This window comes from Eriocheir sinensis, chromosome 19 (assembly GCF_024679095.1).
Source record: "Eriocheir sinensis breed Jianghai 21 chromosome 19, ASM2467909v1, whole genome shotgun sequence".
NCBI classification, from domain to species: Eukaryota; Metazoa; Arthropoda; class Malacostraca; order Decapoda; family Varunidae; genus Eriocheir; species Eriocheir sinensis.
Window position 1 is genome coordinate 15630011 of NC_066527.1, and position 25000 is coordinate 15655010.

Genomic DNA, 25000 nt, shown 5'->3' on the forward strand with positions numbered 1-25000 from the left:
GTTCACGGCTACACATAGAGTCCCCCCGAATGGCCAGTACTTAAGAATCAGCGTGCTTATGAAAGAAAACGGGACGCAGAGGATAGCCATGAACAGGTCCCCGATGGCCAAGTTCGCGATGAAATAGTTGGTCACCGTTCGCATCTTCTCCGACGAACACACGACGTACACAACCACCGAGTTCCCAAGCACAGCGATGACCAGCACGGTGATGTAGAGGATGTAGACGGCGGAATCGAACCCAGGTGTTGGCGGATGGTCGCACAGTCCCTCCTCCCAGAGCATGAGTATCCCGGACGCGTTGCAGGTGTCACAGGCGGCGTCCAGAGTCTCCGGGGATGACAGGCTCGCGTTGCACTGCGTCAGGATGCTCTCAGACTCGTTTCTCAGGTCCTCGGAGGCTGACAGGAACTTGGAGAGGCGGTAGGAGGCGGCGGACATCTTGGTGGTGGTGGTGGTGAAGGTAGTGGTGATGTGTTAGTGGTGATGAAGTATAGTTTTCTTCTTCATTTTGATGTTATGCAGATTTTAGTGTGAGTGTGTGTGTGTGTGTGTGTGTGTTTGGGTGTCCAAAGATCCTCGCTGCTTCAGTTATTTTTTTCTTCTCTTTTATCTCCCTCTCTCTCTTATCTCTCACCTGCATCCGTGGATTTCATAAGCATTAAATTATCTCGTTCGGTCTGTGTCCCCTCAATAATTTTAGACCATTTTTCGATGCAGTGCGTTGGTATCTTGATAAGCTATCTCTCCGGGGAACCTCTGCTTCTATCTCCCTCCTCCTCCTCCTCCTCCTCCTCCTCCTCCTCCTCCTCCTCCTCCCTCAGTACTATTTACCACCTTCTCTCTCCTTATCTCTCCTATCTCCTCTCTAGATCCTCCGGTTATCTTGTTGTCCTGCAAAGCTTTTGATGTTCTCTCTTTTTTGTTGTTTTGTAATTTATTTTGAGTTTGTGAGTTTAGATGAATGTCCTTTTTTTTGTTGTTGTTGTTTTCTTTTTTTCTTCTCACTTCTCCTCCTCCTCCTCCTTCTCCTTCTACATAAACCAAAAGTTGCAGGTTGTTTTTTATTCCTTTGCTGTTTTTCTTTTTATTCTTTTCCTCTTCTTCCTCCTCCTCCTTTTCTTCCCCCCCGTCCCTACCCCCGCCTACCTCTCCTTCTCCTCCTCCTCCTCTTCTCTTTCCTTCTCTCTTATTCACGTGTTTTCTTCACATTCCTTTTCACCCGATAATCGTTTCTGCCTCTTGCACATTTTCTTTTATTTATTTCACTTCCTCTGTCTCAACTTTTCTCGTGAATGACTAATTTTTTCACTGATTTTATTTATTTTATTTTAGTTATTTTTTTTCTGTTTTATCACTTCAATTCTTTTACAATGTTTCCTTCACTACCTTTTTTTCTTCATTTGAGCTCTATGTTTTTTTTTCTTTCACAATTTTGTGGTTTTCTGTTTCTTTTCCCGTTTTTCGAGTTTGTGTTTCAGGAAAAAAAAGATTCACTGGTTCTCTATTTTTTTTTTTTTGTCAACGTTTCACTTCACTTTTTTTGCTGCTTCGTTTTCGTTAATTATTTGGTTAACTTTCAGCTTTCATTTATCCCTCACTTATTTGTTTCACTTCAACGTTTGTTTCACTTCAACGTTTGTTTCGCCCATACGTTTGTTTCGCCCATACGTTTGTTTCACCCATACGTTTGTTTTAGCCGTACGTTTGTTTCACCCCATACGTTTCACTGTTTCATATATTTCATTCAGGCTTTCCCTTTCATTTTTTTCTTAGTTTCATTGTCTTACTCATGTTTTTTCTTCTATATATCTCCTGTTTCATGTATTAGCATTATCAGTATTTAAATTCACTAGTTTATACCTCTGTTTCATTTCACTGTTTTCGTTTCACTCTAGTTTCGCTGTTTTCTAATGTTTCTTTCTCAGCTCAATATTTATACTCACTGGTCCACTAATTCACTTCACTGTTTCATCTCACTGTTTCATTCCACTGTTTCACTTTTGTTTCGTTTGGCCACACTGTTTTGTTGGCACTTTTTCTTAATTAATTTCACAGTTCTTTTTTTCTGTTTCTTTGTACTCTTTTATCTGTTTCATGTCCACCGTTTCAATTTCCTGAAGCTCTGTTGAAACAAGAAAGTTGGGGTGAGTATTTTTCCCCTCTTTGCAGTCCCTTCCATCCTTCCCCTTCCTCTTCCCGCTTCGCTTCCTCCCCGTCTGTCTCTCCCTTCTCCTTCTTCCCTCTTCCTCCTCTCCCTCTCTCTCTCTCTCTCTCTCTCTCTCTCTCTCTCTCTCTCTCTCTCTCTCTCTCTCTCTCTCTCTCTCTCTCTCTCCTTCTCTCTCTCTCTCTCTCTCTCTCTCTCTCTCTCTCTCTCTCTCTCTCTCTCTCTCTCTCTCTCTCTCTCTCTCTCTCTCTCTCTCTCTCTCTCTCTCTCTCTCTCTCTCTCTCTCTCTCTCTCTCTCTCTCTCTCTCTCTCTCTCTCTCTCTCTCTCTCTCTCTCTCTCTCTCTCTCTCTCTCTCTCTCTCTCTCTCTCTCTCTCACAGTTTTTCCCTCTTGTCTTCCTTTTTAAGTATTCTGAAGCGAGAGAAAAAAAAAGCAAAATAGAGTAAGCGAAATTTATATTCGCAAAAGTTTTTCTTGGCTTTGTTTAACGTTACACAAAATCAGAGAAGAAAAAGAAAAGAAAAAAGGAAAACAAACTGACACTCATAAATTTTCCTGGATTTGTTTTAGAAAGTTTCGGCCCCCCCAAAAAAAGAACACCGAAGAAAGAAAGATTGTGAGAGAAAAGAAAAAAAGAAGAAAAGAAAAGAAAAAAGGAAAACTAAAGGAAAGTAGAAAGAAAAACTAAAACAATGTAAGAAAGAAAGAAAGGAAGAGAAAAAAGAGGAAAATAAAAACGATGAAAGGATAGAAAGAACGTAAGAGAATAAGGAAAAAAAGATGGAATAAAAACAAAGATAGAAAGAAATAAAGTTAAAAGGAAGAAAGAAAATACAGAGAATGAAAAGGAATAACATAGGAAGAAAAAAGAAAAAAGAACTAAAGAAAGAAAGAAAGTAAGATATAATAAACAAATGAGTAAATTAATGAATGAATGAAAGAAAAGAAAGAAAACCAAAGACAGAAAGAAAGAAAGGAAGAAATAATAAACAAATGAGTAAATGAATGAATGAATGAAAGAAAAGAAAGAAAACCAAAGACAGAAAGACAGAAAGCGAAAACGAATAGGAGAAAAGAAAAAAAATATCAATCTGAATCTCACTGGTGATCGGTGGGGCTTCGGATCAGAGGTTCGGAACTTGTGAATCGGTTTCGCTCGTCAGGGTTCGTAATAGATTTTTCCATTTTATTTCTTATCTACAATTCTCTCTCTTTACTCTATCAAACATTTATTCTCTTCTCTCTTCTTATCCTTATTTTTCTCTTTAATTACTCCTCTTTTTCGTAATGGTTCGAAATTGATTTTTCCATTTTTTTTCTCATCTTTAATTCTTTCTCTTTCCTCCGTCACATATTTAATCTCTTCTCTCTTCTTATCCACCTTCTCTTCTTCTCCTTATTTTTCTCTTTAATTATTCGTCTCTTTCGTAAGGGTTCGTAATAGATTTTTCCATTTTCTTTCTCATATACACTTTCTCTTTTCTCTATCAAACATTTATTCTCTTCTCATCTACACTTTCTCTCTCCTCTATCAAACATTTATTCCCTTCTCTCTTTTTCTCCACTTTCTCTTGTTTTCCTTATTCTTCTCTTTAATTATTCATCTTTTTCTTCATTTTCTATTTTTCCTCGGAAGGGGTCAAAATTAGCTGCGTTATTCCGAGGCCTTGTGATTCATTTTCAGCGGATTTGTTATTTTTGTATTTTATTTTTCATTGTGTCGGTGAATGAAAGGATTTGTGCCTCTTACCTCGTGAGCCAGAGAATTTGAGGCCTTTGTGTAGTATCAGCGTTATGGAATTCTTTTACTTTATGCATATTAATACTCCTTTTTCTTTTCTTTTTCTTTCTGTAACATCAATATCATATAATTGCTTTACTTCTGCATATATATTTTTTTCTTCTTCACATATTTGTATTATTTTTCATTTTGTTTTCTTGTATCTACGTTTTTGTTATTTAATGGTATTGCTTTTTTCTTTATATTTTTTAGATTTTCCAGTGTGCGTGTGGGAGGTGGGAATACCGACCGTCTGTATTTCCACCTTCCTATGACTTGAACGCTTTCGAGAGGGGAGGGTCAAGGCACTCGAACACTTTTTTTTTTAATGTGCTTTTGGAATTCTCTCATTTTTTCTTTTAGGGGCAGTAGTTTGGAGGATTTTTTCTTTTTTCTTTTCTTCTCTCTCTCTCTCTCTCTCTCTCTCTCTCTCTCTCTCTCTCTCTCTCTCTCTCTCTCTCTCTCTCTCTCTCTCTCTCTCTCTCTCTCTCTCTCTCTCTCTCTCTCTCTCTCTCTCTCTCTCTTTTTCCTTCCACCGCCTCTCTCATCTCTCCGCACAACCTTCTCCTGTCACTCGCAGCTTCTGTTCTGCTCATGACGTGTCGCTCACACTATATATTGGTAAGTTTTGCTGCAATCCGTGGCGTAATGTTTGGTAATATGTTTTTTTTTTCTAGTATTTCAGAGGATAAGTATTTCAGTCAGGGATTCCAACTTTTACCACTCAGTCACAGTCCTGAGAGAGAGAGAGAGAGACTCGCCGCCACCGTCCGCTCATAACCTTCCTCTAAGTGCATTCGAAAACAGTGTTGCGAATCTTGTTTAAGCATTTGTTCGGTTACTTATAAAAGAGAAATAATAAAGAACAAGTTCATCCAGCCCTCGCCACTCGCCGCCGTCGCCCGCTCGCCAAGTCCCGTTCTGCAGTTTATACACGTCGCCGACAAAGCTTGGGCGTTCAGGCGAGCCCGGGGCCGCAACGATTCAGTCCCGGAATTGGTTTAAAACATTTTCGTCCCCGCGGTATTCCAACACTCCCTTCGGCGCCCGGACAGACTCGGCGTGTTTTCGGGAGTGCCAACGAATTCTGAGGGAAAGCTTGCTCCGAACCGAAATGTACGTAGCCACACTGTTTTATCGGCCCTTTTTTTTCCAATTAATTTCACAGTGGTGTGTTTGAGTTATTATTTTAGTGGATAAAATGGTGGTGGATAAACAGAGAGCCGTTAAATTTACAAACTGAGAATGGACAAACTTTTATAATTTGATGTACCTCGCTTATGTACTTTAATACTTTTGTAAGTTTGTCAATAAACTAACTAACTAACTAACTATTGTGTGAAGAGAACCATTTACTGTGAGGGAGCCATTTACGATACTAGGAGAGTCAGCTATTAGAAGAGAAAGTTATTGAAAGAGTACTAATTACCAAAGCTACTAGAACGGAACCATTTACTACAGTGGAACCAATTACTAGAAGAGAATCATCTACTATATTTCTCACGGTAAAGGAAGCAGCTCAAGGGGGAAAAAAAGAGAAAGAACGCCCGCTAATACTGCCCCTATAAAAGAGTTCAGGAGAGTGGCCAAAAGAGAGGGAGGACTAGAGTGGAACCAGTTACTAGAAGGGAATCAGCTTCTATTTTTGTTACGGTAAAGGAAGCAGCTAAAGGAAAAAAAAAGAAAAGAGAGAGAGAGAGAAAGAAAGCCCGTTAATACTGCCCCTAAAAAAGAGTTCAGAGGAGTGGCCGAAAGAGAGGGAGGACTATAATGGAACCAGTTACTACAAGAGTGTCAGTAACCAAAAGAGAACCAGTTATTAAAAGAAAATCTGTTACTAGAGGAAAAGAAACAGACATCAAAAGAGAATCTGATACAAGAAGAGATTAAAAGAGCATCAGTTGTCAGAAAAGAATCTATCGCAAGAAGAGATTGAGTGACAAAATGAGAACCAATTACTAGAGGAGAAACAATTACTAGTAGAGAACCAATTACTAGTAGAGAACCAATTACTAGTAGAGAACCAATTGCTAGTAGAGAACCAATTGCTAGTAGAGAACCAATTACTAGTAGAGAACCAATTACTAGTAGAGAAACAATTGCTAGTAGAGAACCAATTACTAGTAGAGAACCAATTACTAGTAGAGAACCAATTACTAGTAGAGAACCAATTACTAGTAGAGAACCAATTACTAGTAGAGAACCAATTACTAGTAGAGAACCAATTACTAGTAGAGAACCAATTACTAGTAGAGAACCAATTACTAGTAGAGAACCAATTACTAATAGAGAACCAATTGCTAGTAGAGAACCAATTACTAGTAGAGAACCAATTGCTAGTAGAGAACCAATTACTAGTAGAGAACCAATTACTAGTAGAGAACCAATTACTAGTAGAGAACCAATTACTAGTAGAGAACCAATTGCTAGTAGAGAACCAATTACTAGTAGAGAACCAATTACTAGTAGATAATCAATTACTAGTAGAGAACCAATTACTAGTAGAGAACCAATTGCTAGTAGAGAACCAATTAATAGAGGAGAAACAGTCCAGATAAGAGAACCAATTATTAAAGAGAAGAAAACCAGACATTAAAATCTCACCAGTCAGTTAGTAAGTTTGAACCAGTTACCAAATCGAACCAGTCACAAACCTCACTACTTAGTCAGTCAGTAAGTAAGTGTGACCCTGTTAGTAGTAGTAGACGGTTCAGTAAGTGGTTCGCCCCTAAATCCAACTTGGCTCATCATTTCACCACTTTTCTCCTTTTTTCTTTTTTTTTCTTTTCCTCTTATAATCTTTTTTCCTTTCATTTTTTTTCCATATATATTTTTCCTTTCATCTTTTATACTTCTTTTCATCTATTTTTCTTTTAATTTTCTTTGTTTTCTTTCGATCTTTACTTAGTTTTTTCCTATTTTTCTTATTTTCGTCTTTTTTTCCTTGCATCATTTTTTGGCCATCTTTATTTTTCCTATCATCTTTCATACTTCTTATCATCTACTTTTTCTTTTCTACTTTTTCTTTTCATCTACTTTTTCTTTTCATCTACTTTCTTTCGTCTCATCTACTTTTTCTTTTCATCTACTTTCTTTTTTTCATCTACTTTTTCTTTTCATCTACTTTCTTTTATCTTTTCCATTCATGTTTTATACTTTGCGTCTTTTTTCTCCCTTGCATCTTCGGCATTGGAAAGATTTTCATGTCTCCCATTATCTTCATCCGATAATCCTCCTTCCCTTTATTTTCTCTCCTCTTTTCCCATCTTTGGTTTCGCATAATTATAGTGTAGCATTTTCTTCTTTTCCCGCCTTTTTTTTTTGCTTTCATCTTTTCCTCCTCTTTTCTGGTTAGTTTCTCTCGAGTTTTTTTCTCTTTTTTTATCTCCTTCCTGTTTATTTTTCTCTCATTTTCTCTTTTTCTCATTTTTCTTACTTGGGTTCTCTACAATATTTTCTCATTTTTATTTTTGTCTTTTTTTTTTTTGTTTATTTTTGTCTTTCTTTGTTTCTTTATCTTTCCTTTTTCTTACTTTTCCTATTTTCTGGTCCTTGTGTTTTCTTTATTTTTCTTTCGGTCTTTCTCTCCTTCGTTCATTTCTTTTGTCTTTCTTTTTTTCTTTCTTTCCATCTCTCTCTCTCTCTCTCTCTCTCTCTCTCTCTCTCTCTCTCTCTCTCTCTCTCTCTCTCTCTCTCTCTCTCTCTCTCTCTCTCTCTCTCTCTCTCTCTCTCGTTATAAATTTCTTTTTAAACCCACAAACATGTTTACGTTTTCTAATCCCCGTTTACATATTTTTCTTCTATTTTTTTCACATTGGTATTTTTTCCACTTTCTTACCAGGTTGTCTTTCTCTGATCACTTTAATATCTTTTCTTATTTTTCTCCTTTTTGCTCATATTCATATTTTTCCGTTTTCTCGTGTAAGTGTTTTTTTTCTGGTTAATTTTTCATTTGTGTGTATGTGCGTGTGTGTGTGTGTGTGTGTGTGTGTGTGTGTGTGTGTGTGTGTGTGTGTGTTTGTTTCACTCGAGGTAATAATTAACGGTCTTTTGTGTGTTTGTTTGTTTGTTTTGTTTTGTTTTCTGACTCTCACGGTTTCCTCTTCCCTTTGTTCCACCTGCATTGGTTGTAATTAGCAGGTGTGTACCTTGAGATGAGAGGCAATTTATAACTCGTCTTCACATTTCCAGTTTTCTTTCTTTCTCTCTACTTCACTTTATCCATTTCTGCTTTTTTTTATATTTCCTTTCCCTTCATTTTCTTAACCCCTTTTTTTCTTTCTAAATTATTCGCTTTCATTTTCGTCCACTCCTTTTTTTTCATTTAATTTTCTTTCATTTTTAAACCTTTTCCTTTTTTTCTTTCTTGATCTTTTCCTTTCATTTCCATCCATTCTTCTTTTTTCTATTTCCTTTACATTATCTTTCCAATTCTTTCTTTCGCTTTTTAATTTTCATCCATTCCGTCTTCTTTTCTGTTTCATTTCCTTTACATCACTTTTCAAATTATTTCTCTCGCTTGTTCATCTTCATTCATTTCTTCTTCTTTTCTATTCATGTCTTTACATCACCTTACCAATTCTTTCTTTCGTCTTTTTATTTTCATCCATTCCTTTTTCTCTTCTATTTTATTTCCTTTCATTTTTTCTCTTTCCAAGTCTCTTCTATATTTCTTTTTTCCCGCATTACTTTTTTCCTTTCCTTCTTTGCCACAGTTAATAATTTTTTTGCCCTCTATAGTTATGCATTTATAAACACTTCGTATTAATTTATTACCGTGTGTGTGTGTGTGTGTGTGTGTGTGTGTGTGTGTGTGTGTGTCATTCCTTTCTCCCTCTGTCTGTCTTGGTCTGTCTGTCTTTCTGTTTGTTTTTGTGTATCTCTCTCTCTCTCTCTCTCTCTCTCTCTCTCTCTCTCTCTCTCTCTCTCTCTCTCTCTCTCTCTCTCTCTCTCTCCCTCTCCCTCTTTCCCTCCCTCCCCTCGTCACCTGGTCATTCACAGTTCAATAAGCTTCGTCACACCTGTGCTCACCCATCTTGGCCTAATGAAGCCTAAACTGGCCCACACACCTTTACCTTCACCTGCATGGACAAGATATTAGCCGTACAGGTGTTACTGGCATTGATTGCAGGTGTTTTTTTGGTGTGTGTGGCCTTGTGGGTAGGTGTGTAATTTCCAGTTCAGTCTTGTTTTCTTGTTTCAAATTCCTCGTTATCTTAGTATGAGTGAAAAGGGAGAAAGGAGTTTGAAGGAATGAGACGCGGAGGAAAAGAACGAAAGGAGGAGATGGAAGAAATAAGACTAAGACATGAATTCCTTGTTTTCTTGATGCGTGTGAAAGGGAAGGAAGGAGACGGAAAGAAAGAAAGATAGAAGTCGCAGAGGAAAAGAAAATGAGCGAAGGGAGAGATGGAAGGAACAAGACTAAGACAAGAAGAAAAATAGGGAAAAGAAGGAAGGGAATTGAAGAAAAAAAGAAAATTCTGAAAGATGAAAAACGGAAAGGAGAGAGAAGGAAACTGAACTTATGAAACCCATATGAAAAGGAAGAAAAAATAACAGAAACGGAAGGGAAGACTTGATGATAGCGTATGGAAGAAGAAGAGAATGAGAAAGGAAGGACAGTAGGAAGGAGGGAAAAGATATAGAAAAGGAAAGAGTAGGAGAAGGAAGAAAAATGATGTAGACTGAAAATGGAAGAAAGGAGAGAGAACGTAAGAGAAGAAAGGGAAAACGGAATCATATGGACAGATAGATAGGTAGATAGATAAATAGACAGAAAATTTTTAACAGGCAAAGACAGACAGACAGACAGACAGAGGAAAAAAATGAAGGAAGAAAAAGCTGTGTCAAGAATGAAAGAAAGGAAGGCGGAATAGAGGAAAATAGAAGAGAGAAGAATAGAAGAAGAAAGGAAATAGAAAGGAAAAAAAGAGAAAAAAAAAATCCTCGCAAAACCGAAAAAAAGGCGACAAAAATCTTCTTCATAAAACAGAAAAAAAAACTAAACATCAAATGACCAAGTTCCATCAACCACACGAGCACACAAACAAAGGTCACGCCAGGTCATCCATAAGGTCACAAAACAAACAAACAAAAAAGTCACCCCCCACCCCACCCCTAAAAAAATATCTTGACCTTATAAAAAAAACACAGACCCAGCAAATCAAGGTAACGTCACGGCCAAGGTCAGGTCACAGAGAGAGCCATACGGGGTCAACCTGGGTCACGGGGTCAGGTGATGCGCGTGACCTCTAGTTCCGCTCCGAGCACAAGAGAGAGCCAGTGAGGGCGTGCGGAGGACAAGGCGGCGATCGTCCTCCTCGCACCGTGGCCGAAGCCTGACTGACTGCTGGTTGGCGTGGTAGCTTGTCTGTCAGCCGTTTTCTCTCTCTCTTTCTCTCTCTTTCTCTCTCTTTTTCTCTCTCTTGTTTTCTCTCTTATATCTAATTTTTAAGCATGGAGTACTTTGTCATCCTATCCCCTTCTCTCTCTCTCTCTCTCTCTCTCTCTCTCTCTCTCTCTCTCTCTCTCTCTCTCTCTCTCTCGTATTTATTTCCATTCTTTCCTTCCTTACTAATTTTGCTTTTTTTTTCCCTCTTTCCCCTTTTCTCATTTACTTTTCCTTAATTTCCTATATGTTCCCCTTTCTTTCCTTGATTTCTTTCCCTTTCATCAATATTTTCTTTTCTATTTCTCGTTTCCTTCCTTCTCTCTTCTTTTCATTCCTGCTCCTTCATCTTCCTTTCCCTTTTGTGTTTTTTTTTCAATATCTTCTTTTCTATATTTCGTTTCCTTCCTCCTCTCTTCTCCTTTTCATTCCTATTCCTTCATCTTCATTTTTGTTCCCCGTATCTCATCTACTACTCTTCTCATCTACCTCCTCCCTTCTCTCATCTTTATTTCCTTCCCTCCCTCCTTCCTCTCTTCCATCCCTCAACCCACAGACAGACAGACAGACAGACATACAGACATATACTAATAATTATGACCGTCTTTATCTCTCTATTCTCCTTCCTTCCTATCTTCTCATCTACCTCTTTCCTTCTCTCATCTTTATTTCCTTCCCCCCTTCCTCTCCTCCATCCTTCAACCCAGAGACAGACAGACAGACATACAGACAGATGGTGATAACAATGACCGTCTTTATCTCTCTATTCTCCTTCCTTCCTATCTTCTAATCTACCTCCTTCTTTCTCTACTCTCTTCCTCCTCTCCATTCAACAACCCAGACAGAGACAGAAGACACATATAGACAGATGGTGATAATAATGACTATCTTTATCTTCAGACAGACAGACAGACAGACATATAGACAGATGGTGATAACAATGACCATCTTTATCTTGCTATTATCCTCCTTCCTATCTTCTAATCTACCTCCTTCTTTCTCAACTGTATTTTCCTCTCCTCCATCCCTCAACCCCTGCCTCCCTCCTCCCCTCCGCACTTGGCATCTCCTGAGTGGTCTATTCAACAAGCTCCCCCGCCCTCCCATCTTTACAGTATATCGATCCTGCATTTAAAACTTGTCCATCGGGTTTCCCTCAGCTACATATCGGTACAGTTTGTGATACGCGTCCACCACCCTTAGCGACCGTCCCTCGTTCCTCCCTTCATTCCTTCCTTCGCTCATTCCTGTTTTCTTTCCTTCCTTCCTTCATTCATTTATTTATTTATTCATTCATTCATTTCTTTCTTTCTTCTTTGTTAATTTGTTTTTTTCTTTTCTTTATCTAGCCAGTTTGTTTTACTTATCTATTCACTATCCCTTCCTTCCTTCCTTCCTTCCTTCCTTCCTTCCCTTTCCCTTTCCTTCCCTTCCATTACATTCTCTTCCATTCCATTGCGTTCTCTTCCCTTCACTTCCCTTCTCTTCCTTTCCCTCCTTCCTCCTTCCCTTCCCTTCCCTCCTTCTCTCCTTCTTTACTTTATCAATTCCTTTTTTTCCTCCCTCCCCTTCCTCCTATCCCTTCTCTCCATTTCCTTCGTTTCCTTCCTTCTGTCACTTTAGTCAGGTGAAGTTAATTATAAGAGAGAGAGAGAGAGAGAGAGAGAGAGAGAGAGAGAGAGAGAGAGAGAGAGAGAGAGAGAGAGAGAGAGAGAGAAGACCCAGGCAATGGTGGTCTCTCGATCCCCCACTGCCGGGCCAGCAGTGGAGGGGAAGCTAAGCTTTGGTGGCGTCCCCCTCCCACTCCAGGAATCCGTCAAGATTCTGGAAGTGGAAGTGGATCGAGGGCCACGGTTTGACAGCCACATCAAACACATTGCCCAAAAGGCCTCCCACAGAGTCTCCTGCCTGCGAAGGGTGGCCAGCTTCCTCGACAAAAAAGGGAGGCTGTTGCTCTACAAGGCCCAGATACGGCCTTACCTGGAGTACGCTGCCCTCTCTTGGATGTCGTGTGCTGCCTCGCACAGCGGGAGACTCGACGCCATCCAGAGACGGGCACTGCGACTGGTGGATGCGGCAGACCCCCCAACCGGGCAGGAAACTCTCAGCTCCGTCGATTCCTTGGAACACCGCAGGGACGTAGCTGCTCTTGTGGTGTTTCATAAGGCACAAGTGCAGGGAGTGCCACATCTGGTGGGCTTACGCCAACCTCCGAGAGTCACCACGCGGGACACGAGAACGGTGCTATCCCGTGGTGACGCAGTGGAGGTGCCGTGTTCCCGTACCAGCCAGCACCAGCGCACCTTTTCGGTAAGAGTCTGCCGGATGTGGAACATGTTCACGGCCTGTGTACCAAACATCCGGGAGATGAACACCCCACCACTGGAGGGTCTCACTCCCCACTCCACTGACACTCGTGGTGGAGCAGTGACACGAGTGTAGTGTGCAGTGCGTTCACATATATTCTGTATTGTATGTTTTTTTATAGTATATATATTTTAATAGTTTATGTAGTTATTTTTTATATAGATTTTATTCTGCCCTTTGAATAGGCAGCACACGACAGTGCACCTTTGGGTATGTAAATATTATACATGTGCCCATGTTTAAATAAAGAGAGAGAGAGAGAGAGGGAGAGAGAGAGAGAGAGAGAGAGAGAGAGAGAGAGAGAGAGAGAGAGAGAGAGAGAGAGAGAGAGAGAGAGAGAGAGAGAGAGAGAGAGAGAGAGAGAGAGAGAATGTGTGTGTGTGTGTGTGTGTGTGTGTGTGTGTGTGTGTGTGTGTGTGTGTGTGTGTGTGTGTGTGTGTGTGTGTGTACGTAAAACTCCACTCACACACTCCTCACGTTCGTATGCACACGTGACTGTATTTCAAGAAGTTTACGTGCGTATCTCAACACACACACACACACACACACACACACACACACACACACACACACACACACACACACACACACACACACACACACACACACACACACACACACACACACACACACACACACACACACACACACACACACACACGCACACTCTCTCTCTCTCTCTCTCTCTCTCTCTCTCTCTCTCTCTCTCTCAATCTTTTTTCTTCTGTATCATTTCACAATTTGCAGTCTGATTCGTGTGTGTGTGTGTGTGTGTGTGTGTGTGTGTGTGTGTACAAGAAGTTTACTTGTAATGTCTCGCTGTCTTTGTCTGCTCGTGTAATTGCTGGTTTTAGAGGACGAACTAGAGAGAGAGAGAGAGAGAGAGAGAGAGAGAGAGAGAGAGAGAGAGAGAGAGAGAGAGAGAGAGAGAGAGAGAGAGAGAGAGAGAGAGAGAGAGAGAGAGAGAGAGAGAGAAAGGAATAAAAGAAGGAAACGAATGGCGGAATTAAGAAAAAAAAGAAAAGAAAGTAAGGGAGGAGAGAGGGAAGGAATGGAGGAAAAAATTGATAATATATAAACAAAAAAAGGAAAGTAGGAAAAAGGAGGAATAAGAAATAAAAAGAAAATTGAGAAAGAAAGGAAGAAAGTAAATAAGGAAAGAGGGAAGAAAATTTTGTATCTATGTGTATACAGGATTTAAAGGTGATTGTTTTTTTTGTAATATAATGATAAACACACACACACACACACACACACACACACACACACACACACACACACACACACACACACACACACACACACACACACACACACACACACACACACACACACACACACACACACACACACACACACACACACACACACACAGAGTGAGAGAGAGAGAGAGAGAGAGAGAGAGAGAGAGAGAGAGAGAGAGAGAGAGAGAGAGAGACGGACACGTGCGGAGCATGTCTTAAAGGTGAAATATCTCGTGAATCAGGTAAATTTAAACGTTGAACGTCAACAGCTTAATTGCACACGTTGTTGTTGTTGTTGTTGTTGTTGTTGTGCGTATCGGCTCGTTAAGTGTCTTTTCGCCTCCTCACCTGTCCCTGTGACTAATGACTTCCCTTATTACTGGTACTCAGGTGTATGCTTTACCTTTGATTGCTGTTCACCTGTATCTTTCTCTTAATTAATCTTTTCCAGGTATTTTTCTCTTAATTAATCTTTTTCTGGGTATTTTCCTATTATTTTTTTCAAGTGTTTTTTTTTTTACTCGTAATTAAACTTATTCAAGTATTTTCTTTCTAATTCCTCTTTTTCGCGTTTATGTTTTCCTTCTAATTACTTTTTCCACATGTATCTTTTTCACCTAATTACCCTTTTCCAGGTGAACAGCTTCCTCCTCTGTGCTTTTATTCAGGTGCACTTACTACACAATATCTGAGTTAATTGGCAGGTGAATTTGCTATAATCTTCGTGTATTTGCAAGAACCCTTCCCTAAGTCCCTGGAGATTATTATTACCTGGCTTCCTGCATTCCTTTAATCAGCACAAAAGGTCAGCAGTTAATACCTCTATGTAGCATCTGGGAGTTATTTGTCGGGTTTAATTGCAGTAATCTTCGTGGAATTGTAATAATCTTCCCGGAGGTCCTGAATATTAGTACCGGGCTTTCCCTTCATTCACACAAAAAAAGTACCTGGGATTTAATTTTCACCGTGTACCTATTTGCTCTAATCTTCGTGTAATTGTAATAATCTTTCCCTAAGTACCTGGAGGTCATTTCCTGGCTTTATGTCCCTCAGAGTAGGCGTTGGGAAGGGAAAAGTGGAGGAGGGAAGAATATATGGAGAGAGGAGGGAGGAAAGGAGAAGAGACGTGATAGCGAATGGGGGAGACAGAGATGAAGGGGAGGGAGGCACAAAGGAGAGGAAGGGGAGAGGAGGGGAGGCAAGGAAGAAGAGAAATGAAAGCGAAGGGAGAAAAGAGATGTTGAGGTGAAGGAGGAAAGAGGAAAGGGGAGGAAAGGAAAAAAGAGAAGGGATAGGGAAGGGGGAGGAGAGAGATATTGAGGGGAGGGGAGGGAAGGAAGGGAAGTGATAATGAAGGAGGAAAGAGAGAAAGATTGAGGGGAGGGAGGCAAGGAGGAAAGAAAAGGAAGAAGGGAGTGAAAGCGAAGGGGAGAGAGATACTGAAGGGAGGAATGGAGGGAGGGGAGGGGAGGAAGGGAAGTGAGTGATAATGAAGAAGGAGAGACAGAAAGATTGAGGGGAGGGAGGCAAGGAGGAAAGAAAAGGAAGAAGAAAGTGAAAGCGAAGGGGAGTGAGATACTGAAGGGAGGAAGGGAGGAAGGGGAGGGGAGGAAAGGGAGGGAAGTGATAATGAAGGAAGAAAGAGAGAGAGAAAGATTAAGGGGAGGGAGGCAAGGAGGAAAGAAAAGGAAGAAGGGAGTGAAAGCGAAGGGGAGAGAGATACTGAAGGGAGAAATGGGAGGAAAGAAAGGAGAAAGATGTTGGTTAATGAGGTTTTTGTCATTATTATTTCTAAAGGTAACATTCGTACTCACCTTTGAACTCATTAAGAAGTGAAATTACAGGTAATTCTCCTTCCTGGCTCACCTGCTAACATTTACACCTGTACACGTGAAGGTTAATGAGTTTTTTTTTACATTATCATCTCTAAAGGTAAATCCATACTCACCTTCGGGTTCATTAAGATAATGGAGAGGTAAGCATCGGTCACACATCAGGGACTCAACTAATTGTCTAAATCACGTGTCAGTATTTCGTCAATGGCGCCTTTTTAAGCACCCTCTTCACATTTTCCGTGCACCACCGTCTTGTTAATTGGCCTGTTCATTTTTTTATAAGGTGTTGCAATTCCTTGCAACACCTTATTGCCTTGGTTTGATCACGCTTGTTCTCGTGGTATTAAAGATAGAGAGGCAGCTCACAAAAGGTACCAGAGCCTTCAAACTTCCGCTAACTATGATCTTTACATTTCTGCCCGGAATCGTGCCAAATCTATTCTCCGACTTACCAAAAACACCTTCATTGATAGAAAATGCCAAAACCTTGCTTTTTCTAATTCTTCCCGTGACTTTTGGCATCTAGCCAAAAACATCTCCTCCAACTTCACTTCTTCATCTTTCCCTCCTCTCCTTAGTCCTGACGGCAACACCGCCGTCTCATCTATCTCTAAGACTGAACTCTTCTCTCAAACTTTCTCTAAAAACTCCACTCTGGATGATTCTGGGCATATTCCTCCTACTCATCCCCCCTCTGACTCCTTTATGCCTGTTATAAAGATTCTTAAGAGTGATGTTTTCTATGCCCTCTCTGGCCTCAATCCTCAGAAGGCTTATGGACCTGATGGAGTGCCTCCTATTGTCCTTAAAAACTGTGCTTCCGTGCTGACACCCTGCCTGGTCAAACTCTTTCGCCTCTGCCTGTCAACATCTACCTTTCCTTCCTGATGGAAGTATGCCTCCATTCAGCCTGTGCCTTAGAAGGGTGACCGCTCCAATCCCTCAAACTACCGTCCTATTGCTTTACTTTCTTGTCTATCTAAAGCTTTTGAATCTATCCTTAACCGGAAGATTCAAAAGCACCTTTCCACTTCTGACCTTCTATCTGATCGCCAGTATGGATTCCACAAGGGGCGTTCTACTGGTGAGCTCCTTGCCTTCCTAATTGACTCTTGGTCATCCTCTCTTAGACGTTTCGGTGAAACTTTTGCTATTGCGCTGGACATATCAAAAGCCTTTGACAGGGTCTGGCACAAATCTTTGCTTTCCAAACTACCCTCCTACGGTTTCTATCCTTCTCTCTGTACCTTTATCTCCAGTTTCCTCTCTGACCGTTCTATTTCTGCTGTGGTAGACGGTCACTGTTCTTCCCCTAAACCTGTTAATAGTGGTGTCCCACAGGGTTCTGTCCTATCTCCCACTCTCTTTATGTTGTTCATTGATGATCTTTCCAAAACAAACTGTCCTATCCATTCTTGCGCCGATGACTCCACTCTGCATTATTCAACTTCTTTTAATAGAAGACCCACCCAACAGGAACTGAATGATTCCAGGCTGGAGGCGGCAGAACGCTTAGCCTCAGACCTTAACATTATTTTCGATCGGGGCAAGAAGAACATGGTGTCCTTCAACGCCTCAAAAACACAGTTTCTCCACCTATCCACTCGACACAATCTTCCAAACAACTATCCCCTATTGTTTGACAACACCCAGCTATCACCTTCCTCAATACTAAACATCCTCGGTCTATCCTTAACTCAAAATCTCAACTGGAAACTTCATATCTCTTCTCTTACTAAATCACCTTCCTCGATGCTGGGCGTTCTGTACCGTCTCCGCCAGTTCTTCTCCCCCGCACAGTTACTATCCATTTACAGGGGCCTTGTCCGCCCTCGTATGGAGTATGCATCTCACGTGTGGGGGGGCTCCACTCACACAGCTCTCTTGGACAGAGTGGAGTCTAAGGCTCTTCGTCTCATCAGCTCTCCTCCCTTTACTAATAGTCTTCTACCTCTTAATTTTCGCCGCCATGTTGCCTCTCTTTCTATCTTCTACCGACATTTTCATGCTGACTGCTCTTCCGAACTTGCTAACTGCATGCCTCCTCCCCCTCCCGCGGCCTCGCCACACACGACTTTCTACTCAAGCTCATCCCTTTACTGTCCAAACCCCTTATGCAAGAGTCAACCAGCATCTTCACTCTTTCATCCCTCACGCTGGTAAACTCTGGAATAATCTTCCTTCTTCTGTATTTCCTCCTGCCTACGACTTGAACTCTTTCAAGAGGAGGGTATCAGGACACCTCTCCTCCCGAAATTGACCTATCTTTCGGCCACTCCTCTAACTCTTTTAAGGAGCAGTGAGTATCGGGCTTTTTTTTATAACATTTGTTACCTTTTTTTATGCCCTTGAACTGACTCCTCTGCTGTAAAAAAAAAATCATTTCAGTATTTATCTTTTAGTCCTAAGTAATATTTTTTCTTTAATTTTAGTTACATTTTCTTGCATAAACTTTAATTTCTTGTGTCATTTAGAGGTAAGCATCGGTCACACATCAGTGACTCAACTATTTTTTTTTTTTTTTTTTACAGCTAAGGAGACAGCTCAAGGGCGCAAAGAAAAAAAAAAAAAAAAATTACTCCTCTACCCGCTTTTACAGAGTTAAAGTGTCCAAGGAGTGTCCAAAATCAGAGGTTAGGAGGTGTGAGGGATGAGTCCTCTTTGCTCTCAGGAGCAAAAGGAGCAGGAGAAATGGAAGATAAAATAGATGGAAGAAGATTCCAGAGAGTTTAGTGAAGATGAGATGAAATAACTCTTAAGGGGGTTTCCCAGCAGTATAAGGGTTTGGATGGTAAAATCAAATGCGAGAGTCGGGTCGCAGGAGAGCGCGGGGGGGAGGGGAGGCGAGCAGTCAGAGTTGAAAATAGAAGAAGAGAATAGAAGAGAGGCAACAGGGGAGCGGAGAGGCGAAGGCGGAATTAGGAAGAGAGGAGAGGCTGATGAGACGAAGTAATGAGGAGACTTTGATGATGAGAAGTAATTGTCTAAATCACGTGTACATATCTCGTTAATGGGGCCTTTTTAATTAAGTTCACTCTTCACATTTTCCGTCCACCACCGTCTAGTTAATTGGCCTGATCATTTTTTAATAAGGTATTGCAATTCATTTATTTCAGTATTTATCTTTTAGTCCTACGTAACATTTTTTCTCTAATTTTAGTAACATTTTCTTGCATATACTTTAATTTCTTGTGTCATTTAGAGGTAAGCATCGGCCACAAATCAGAGACTCAACTAACTGTCTAAATCACATGTAAATATCTCGTCAATGGGGCATTTTTAAGTTCCCGCTTCGCATTTTCCGTGCAACACCGTCCAGTTAATTTGCCTGTTTAATTGGACGCATATATGATAAAACTTTTCATATATAATACCAATGGATACAATCGGAGCTTTAATGAACGAGTGTACTGCATGGAACAGTTAGATTAGTTTTATTCGCATCCTACATTTAATTAGTGTGTGACGTGACTGGAGTGTTCAAATGGGTCAGGTGTTGTTGCATTTGACATGAGCTGCGGGGGGGGGGGGGGGAGGGGGGGGGGTCATTTCACGCGTGGAACCGGTGACATGCCGATAACCAGAGTAACGGAGTGGCAAACCAGGCATTGTGACAGGGAGGGCAGACAGAGGAACAAGAAGTGGTGGTGTAGGGGAGGGGAGAGAGAGAGAGAGAGAGAGAGAGAGAGAGAGAGAGAGAGAGAGAGAGAGAGAGAAATTGAGGAAAGGTAGGAAGGGAGGGAGAAAAGGGGAGGAACAGAAAAATACCAGTGATAGCAAATGTGGAGAGGTATATTGAGGGAAGGAAGGGAGGAAAGAGAGGGGAGGAAAGGAAGAAGAAGAATTACAGCGAAAGGGGAGGAGAAAGATATTGAGGAGAGGGAAGAAAGGGAGGAAAGGAGGGGGAGGAGAAAGATATTGAGGGGAGGGAAGAAAGGGAGGAAAGGAGGGGGAGGAGAAAGATATTGAGGGGAGGGAAGAAAGGGAGGAAAGAGAGGGGAGGAAAGGAAGAAGAAGAATTACAGCTAAAGGGGGAGGAGAAAGATATTGAGGGGAGGGAAGAAAGGGAGGAAAGGAAGAAGAACAATTACAGCGAAAGGGGAGGAGAAAGATATTGAGGGAAGGGAAGAAAGGTAGGTTGAGGGCGGGTCACATCACTCGTGGAACAGGTAACATGTCGAGTGCCACAGTAACCGATCGGCAAGCCAGGAATTGTGCAAGTGTGGGTAGACAGGACCAGGGGCAGAGCTTCAGTTAGCGCATTAGCCGGCGGGGCGGGATGGAGTGCACTAACATCGGACACAGTGGGAGGAGGAAAAAACGGGAAATGCTTTTGTGCTGCTGTGAGCTAGTTATGGCTGGAGATAATGACGGTGGTGATGATGGTGATTAGCAAAGAGGATGTTGAAAATACTTAAACGAGGAAAATAAATGGTGGCAGTGAACTAGTAATGGCCGAAGATATAATGATGATGGTGATTAGCAAAGAGGATGTTGAGAATACTTAAACGAAAAAAATAATAGTGGCAGTGAATTAGTTATAACCGATTGTAATGATAATGGTGATGATGGTGATTAGCAAAAGAGGATGTTGAAAATACTTAAACAAAAAAAAAAATGGTGGCAGTGAACTAGTATTGACTGAAGATATAATGATGATGGTGATAATGAGGATAAGGATGGGGATGTTGAATAAATAAACTGAAAGATATATGGTGAATCCTTAGCAATGGGTTGAAATTGGATGAATGCTGATTTGGGAAGGATAAGGCTAAAAATAAGTTTACAAATGGGTTAATTCGAGTTTAGGAAGGAAATAGGCAAATGAAAAAGTTTATAAATTGGGTGAAATCGAGTTTAGGAAGCAACTACGCAAAAAAAGGCTTACAAATGGGGAAATTGATGAATGGAACAGACGAAACGGCTTTGAAACTGATGCTGACAATTGTGAAAGCGTGAGTTGGCGTTGAATAAATTTATGGAAAGCGAGGACATATTAGCCATACCATACCAGCAACAGGATATGTACACGTAATCAAGAGAGGTTGAGTATACTTGATGATGTGAGAAAGATGCCTACCCATGAGGAAAGAAAATGAAAAAAAAACATCTCATTCGCTTGTACTCCAGATAGTGAAATAGCATTGATAGTAAGATACATATAATTAGGAAAGCTAGTAAAGCGTTTGATGATCTGAGAGAGACGTGTAACTTACCTGTGGGGAAAGAAAAAACAACAACAACAACTCATTTCCTTGTACTCCAGATAGTGAAACAGCATTGACAGTAAGATACATATAATTAGGAGAGTTAGTAGAGCGTTTGATGATCTGAGAGAGACGTGTAGCTTACCTGTGGGGAAAGAAAAAACAACAACAACAACTCAATCGCTTGTACTCTAGATAGTGAAATAGCATTGATAGTAAGATACATATGATTAGGAAAGTTAGTAAAGCGTTTGATGATCTGAGAGAGACGTGTAACTTACCTGTGGGGAAAGAAAAAACAACAACAACAACTCATTCCCTTGTACTCCAGATAGTGAAACAGCATTGACAGTAAGATACATATAATTAGGAGAGTTAGTAGAGCGTTTGATGATCTGAGAGAGACGTGTAACTTACCTGTTGGGAAAGAAAATAATACAAAAAAACTCATTCGCTTGTACCTGGATAGTGAAATACCATTGATAGTAAGATACATATCATTAATAGAGTTAGTAGAGCGTTTGATGATCTGCGGGACATAGCTACCTGTTGGGAAAGGGTAATTAAAAAGCAACAACTCACTCACCTGTTTACCTGTACGATCCCAAGGTAATGAGCCGCCACCTGTAAGCCAACTCGCCAGGTCCATCAGCGTCTCCCGCGTACTCTCACTTTCATTGTTAATTAGCGCAGGTTCCCCCGGAGCGCCCTTCATCTCACCTGGATCTTCGTGTACCCTCACCTGTATTCTCAATTAGCCGAAGAAGCTCAGTAATCAGGCCTGGGTAGTGGAAAGGTAGGCAGGTATACTTAATTATCCAGGTACATATTTCCCTTCCACCGGCTTTATCCAGGTACATATTTCCCTTCCACCTGCTTTATCCAGGTACATATCTCCCTTCCAACGGCTTTATCCAGGTACATATCTCCCTTCCAACGGCTTTATCCAGGTACATATCTCCCTTCCAACGGCTTTATCCAGGTACATATCTCCCTTCCAACGGCTTTATCCAGGTACATATCTCCCTTCCAACGGCTTTATCCAGGTACATATCTCCCTTCCAACGGCTTTATCCAGGTACATATCTCCCTTCCAACGGCTTTATCCAGGTACATATCTCCTTCAACGGCTTTATCCAGGTACATATCTCCTTCCAACGGCTTTATCCAGGTACACATCTCCCTTCCAACGGCTTTATCCAGGTACATATCTCCCTTCCAACGGCTTTATCCAGGTACATATCTCCCTTCCAACGGCTTTATCCAGGTACATATCTCCCTTCCAACGGCTTTATCCAGGTACGTATCTCCCTTTCAACGGCTTTATCCAGGTACACATCTCCCTTCCAACGGCTTTATCCAGGTACATATCTCCCTTCCAACGGCTTTATCCAGGTACATATCTCCCTTCCAACGGCTTTATCCAGGTACATATCTCCCTTCCAACGGCTTTATCCAGGTACATATTTCCCTTTCAACGGCTTTATCCAGGTACATATCTCCCTTCCAACGGCTTTATCCAGGTACATATCTCCCTTCTTACGGCTTTATCCAGGTACATATCTCCCTTTCAACGGCTTTATCCAGGTACATATCTCCCTTCCAACGGCTTTATCCAGGTACATATCTCCCTTTCAACGGCATTATCCAGGTACATATCTCCCTTCCAACGGCTTTATCCAGGTACATATCTCCCTTTCAACGGCTTTATCCAGGTACACATCTCCCTTCCAACGGCTTTATCCAGGTACATATCTCCCTTTCAACGGCCTTATCCAGGTACATATCTCCCTTTCAACGGCTTTATCCAGGTACACATCTCCCTTCCAATGGCTTTATCCAGGTACATATCTCCCTTCCAACGGCTTTATCCAGGTACATATTTCCCTTCCACCGGCTTTATCCAGGTACATATCTCCCTTCCAACGGCTTTATCTAGGTACATATTTCCCTTTCAACGGCTTTATCCAGGTACATATCTCCCTTCCAACGGCTTTATCCAGGTACATATCTCCCTTCCAACGGCTTTATCCAGGTACATATCTCCCTTCCAACGGCTTTATCCAGGTACATATTTCCCTTTCAACGGCTTTATCCAGGTACACATCTCCCTTCCAACGGCTTTATCCAGGTACATATTTCCCTTCCACCGGCTTTATCCAGGTACATATTTCCCTTCCACCGGCTTTATCCAGGTACATATTTCCCTTCCACCGGCTTTATCCAGGTACATATTTCCCTTCCAACGGCTTTATCCAGGTACATATCTCCCTTCCACCGGCTTTATCCAGGTACATATCTCCCTTCCAACGGCTTTATCCAGGTACATATCTCCCTTTCAACGGCTTTATCCAGGTACATATCTCCCTTTCAACGGCTTTATCCAGGTACATATCTCCCTTCCAACGGCTTTATCCAGGTACATATCTCCCTTCCAACGGCTTTATCCAGGTACATATCTCCCTTCCAACGGCTTTATCTAGGTACATATCTCCCTTCCAACGGCTTTATCCAGGTACATATCTCCCTTTCAACGGCTTTATCCAGGTACATATTTCCCTTCCAACGGCTTTATCCAGGTACATATTTCCCTTCCACCGGCTTTATCCAGGTACATATTTCCCTTCCAACGGCTTTATCCAGGTACATATTTCCCTTCCAACGGCTTTATCCAGGTACATATCTCCCTTTCAACGGCTTTATCCAGGTACATATTTCCCTTCCACCGGCTTTATCCAGGTACATATTTCCTTCCCACCGGCCAGGTACATATTTCCCTTCCAACGGCTTTATCCAGGTACATATTTCCCTTCCAACGGCTTTATCCAGGTACATATCTCCCTTTCAAAGGCTTTATCTAGGTACATGTCTCCCTTCCACCGGCTTTATCCAGGTACATATCTCCCTTCCACCGGCTTTATCCAGGTACATATCTCCCTTCCACCGGCTTTATCCAGGAACATATCTCCCTTCCACCGGCTTTATCCAGGTACATATCTCCCTTCCAACGGCTTTATCCAGGTACATATCTCCCTTCCAACGGCTTTATCCAGGTACATATTTCTTTATCCAGGTACATATCTCCTTCCAACGGCTTTATCCAGGTACATATCTCCTTCCAACGGCTTTATCCAGGTACATATCTCCTTTCAACGGCTTTATCCAGGTACATATTTCCTTCCAACGGCTTTATCCAGGTACATATCTCCTTCCAACGGCTTTATCCAGGTACATATCTCCTTCCAACGGCTTTATCCAGGTACATATTTCCTTCCAACGGCTTTATCTATGTAAATATCTCCCTTCCAACGGCTTTATCCAGGTACATATCTCCCTTCCAACGGCTTTATCCAGGTACATATCTCCCTTCCAACGGCTTTATCCAGGTACATATCTCCCTTCCAACGGCTTTATCCAGGTACATATCTCCCTTTCAACGGCTTTATCCAGGTACATATCTCCTTTCAACGGCTTTATCCAGGTACATATCTCCTTCCAACGGCTTTATCCAGGTACATATCTCCTTCCAACGGCTTTATCCAGGTACATATCTCCTTCCAACGGCTTTATCCAGGTACATATTTCCTTCCAACGGCTTTATCCAGGTACATATCTCCTTCCAACGGCTTTATCCAGGTACATATCTCCTTCCACCGGCTTTATCCAGGTACATATCTCCCTTCCAACGGCTTTATCCAGGTACATATCTCCCTTCCAACGGCTTTATCCAGGTACATATCTCCCTTCCAACGGCTTTATCCAGGTACATATCTCCCTTTCAACGGCTTTATCCAGGTACATATCTCCCTTTCAACGGCTTTATCCAGGTACATATCTCCCTTCCAACGGCTTTATCCAGGTACATATCTCCTTTTCAACGGCTTTATCCAGGTACATATCTCCCTTTCAACGGCTTTATCCAGGTACATATCTCCCTTTCAACGGCTTTATCCAGGTACATATCTCCCTTTCAACGGCTTTATCCAGGTACATATCTCCCTTCCAACGG

General features: G+C 41.4%; 1 protein-coding gene across 3 annotated transcripts in view; it reads right to left on the minus strand.

Annotated features, from left to right (window-relative positions):
• Window positions 1-10297, minus strand: part of LOC127000771 (RYamide receptor-like) — a 152778-nt gene extending 142481 nt beyond the window's left edge. Inside the window, exons 1-2 of one of the 3 annotated variants that reach the window (XM_050864809.1) lie at window positions 10169-10297; window positions 1-2125 (exon numbers count right to left, since the gene is read on the minus strand). The exon at window positions 1-2125 is cut by the window's left edge and continues 432 nt beyond it. In XM_050864809.1, the coding sequence (XP_050720766.1) occupies window positions 1-441 (441 nt within the window). In that variant the 5' untranslated portion in view covers window positions 442-2125; window positions 10169-10297. Of the gene's footprint in view, window positions 2126-10105 lie in introns of all 3 variants that reach the window. The other 2 variants (XM_050864807.1, XM_050864806.1) reach the window with 2 other exon arrangements.
• Between the last annotated feature and the right edge of the window lie 14703 nt (window positions 10298-25000).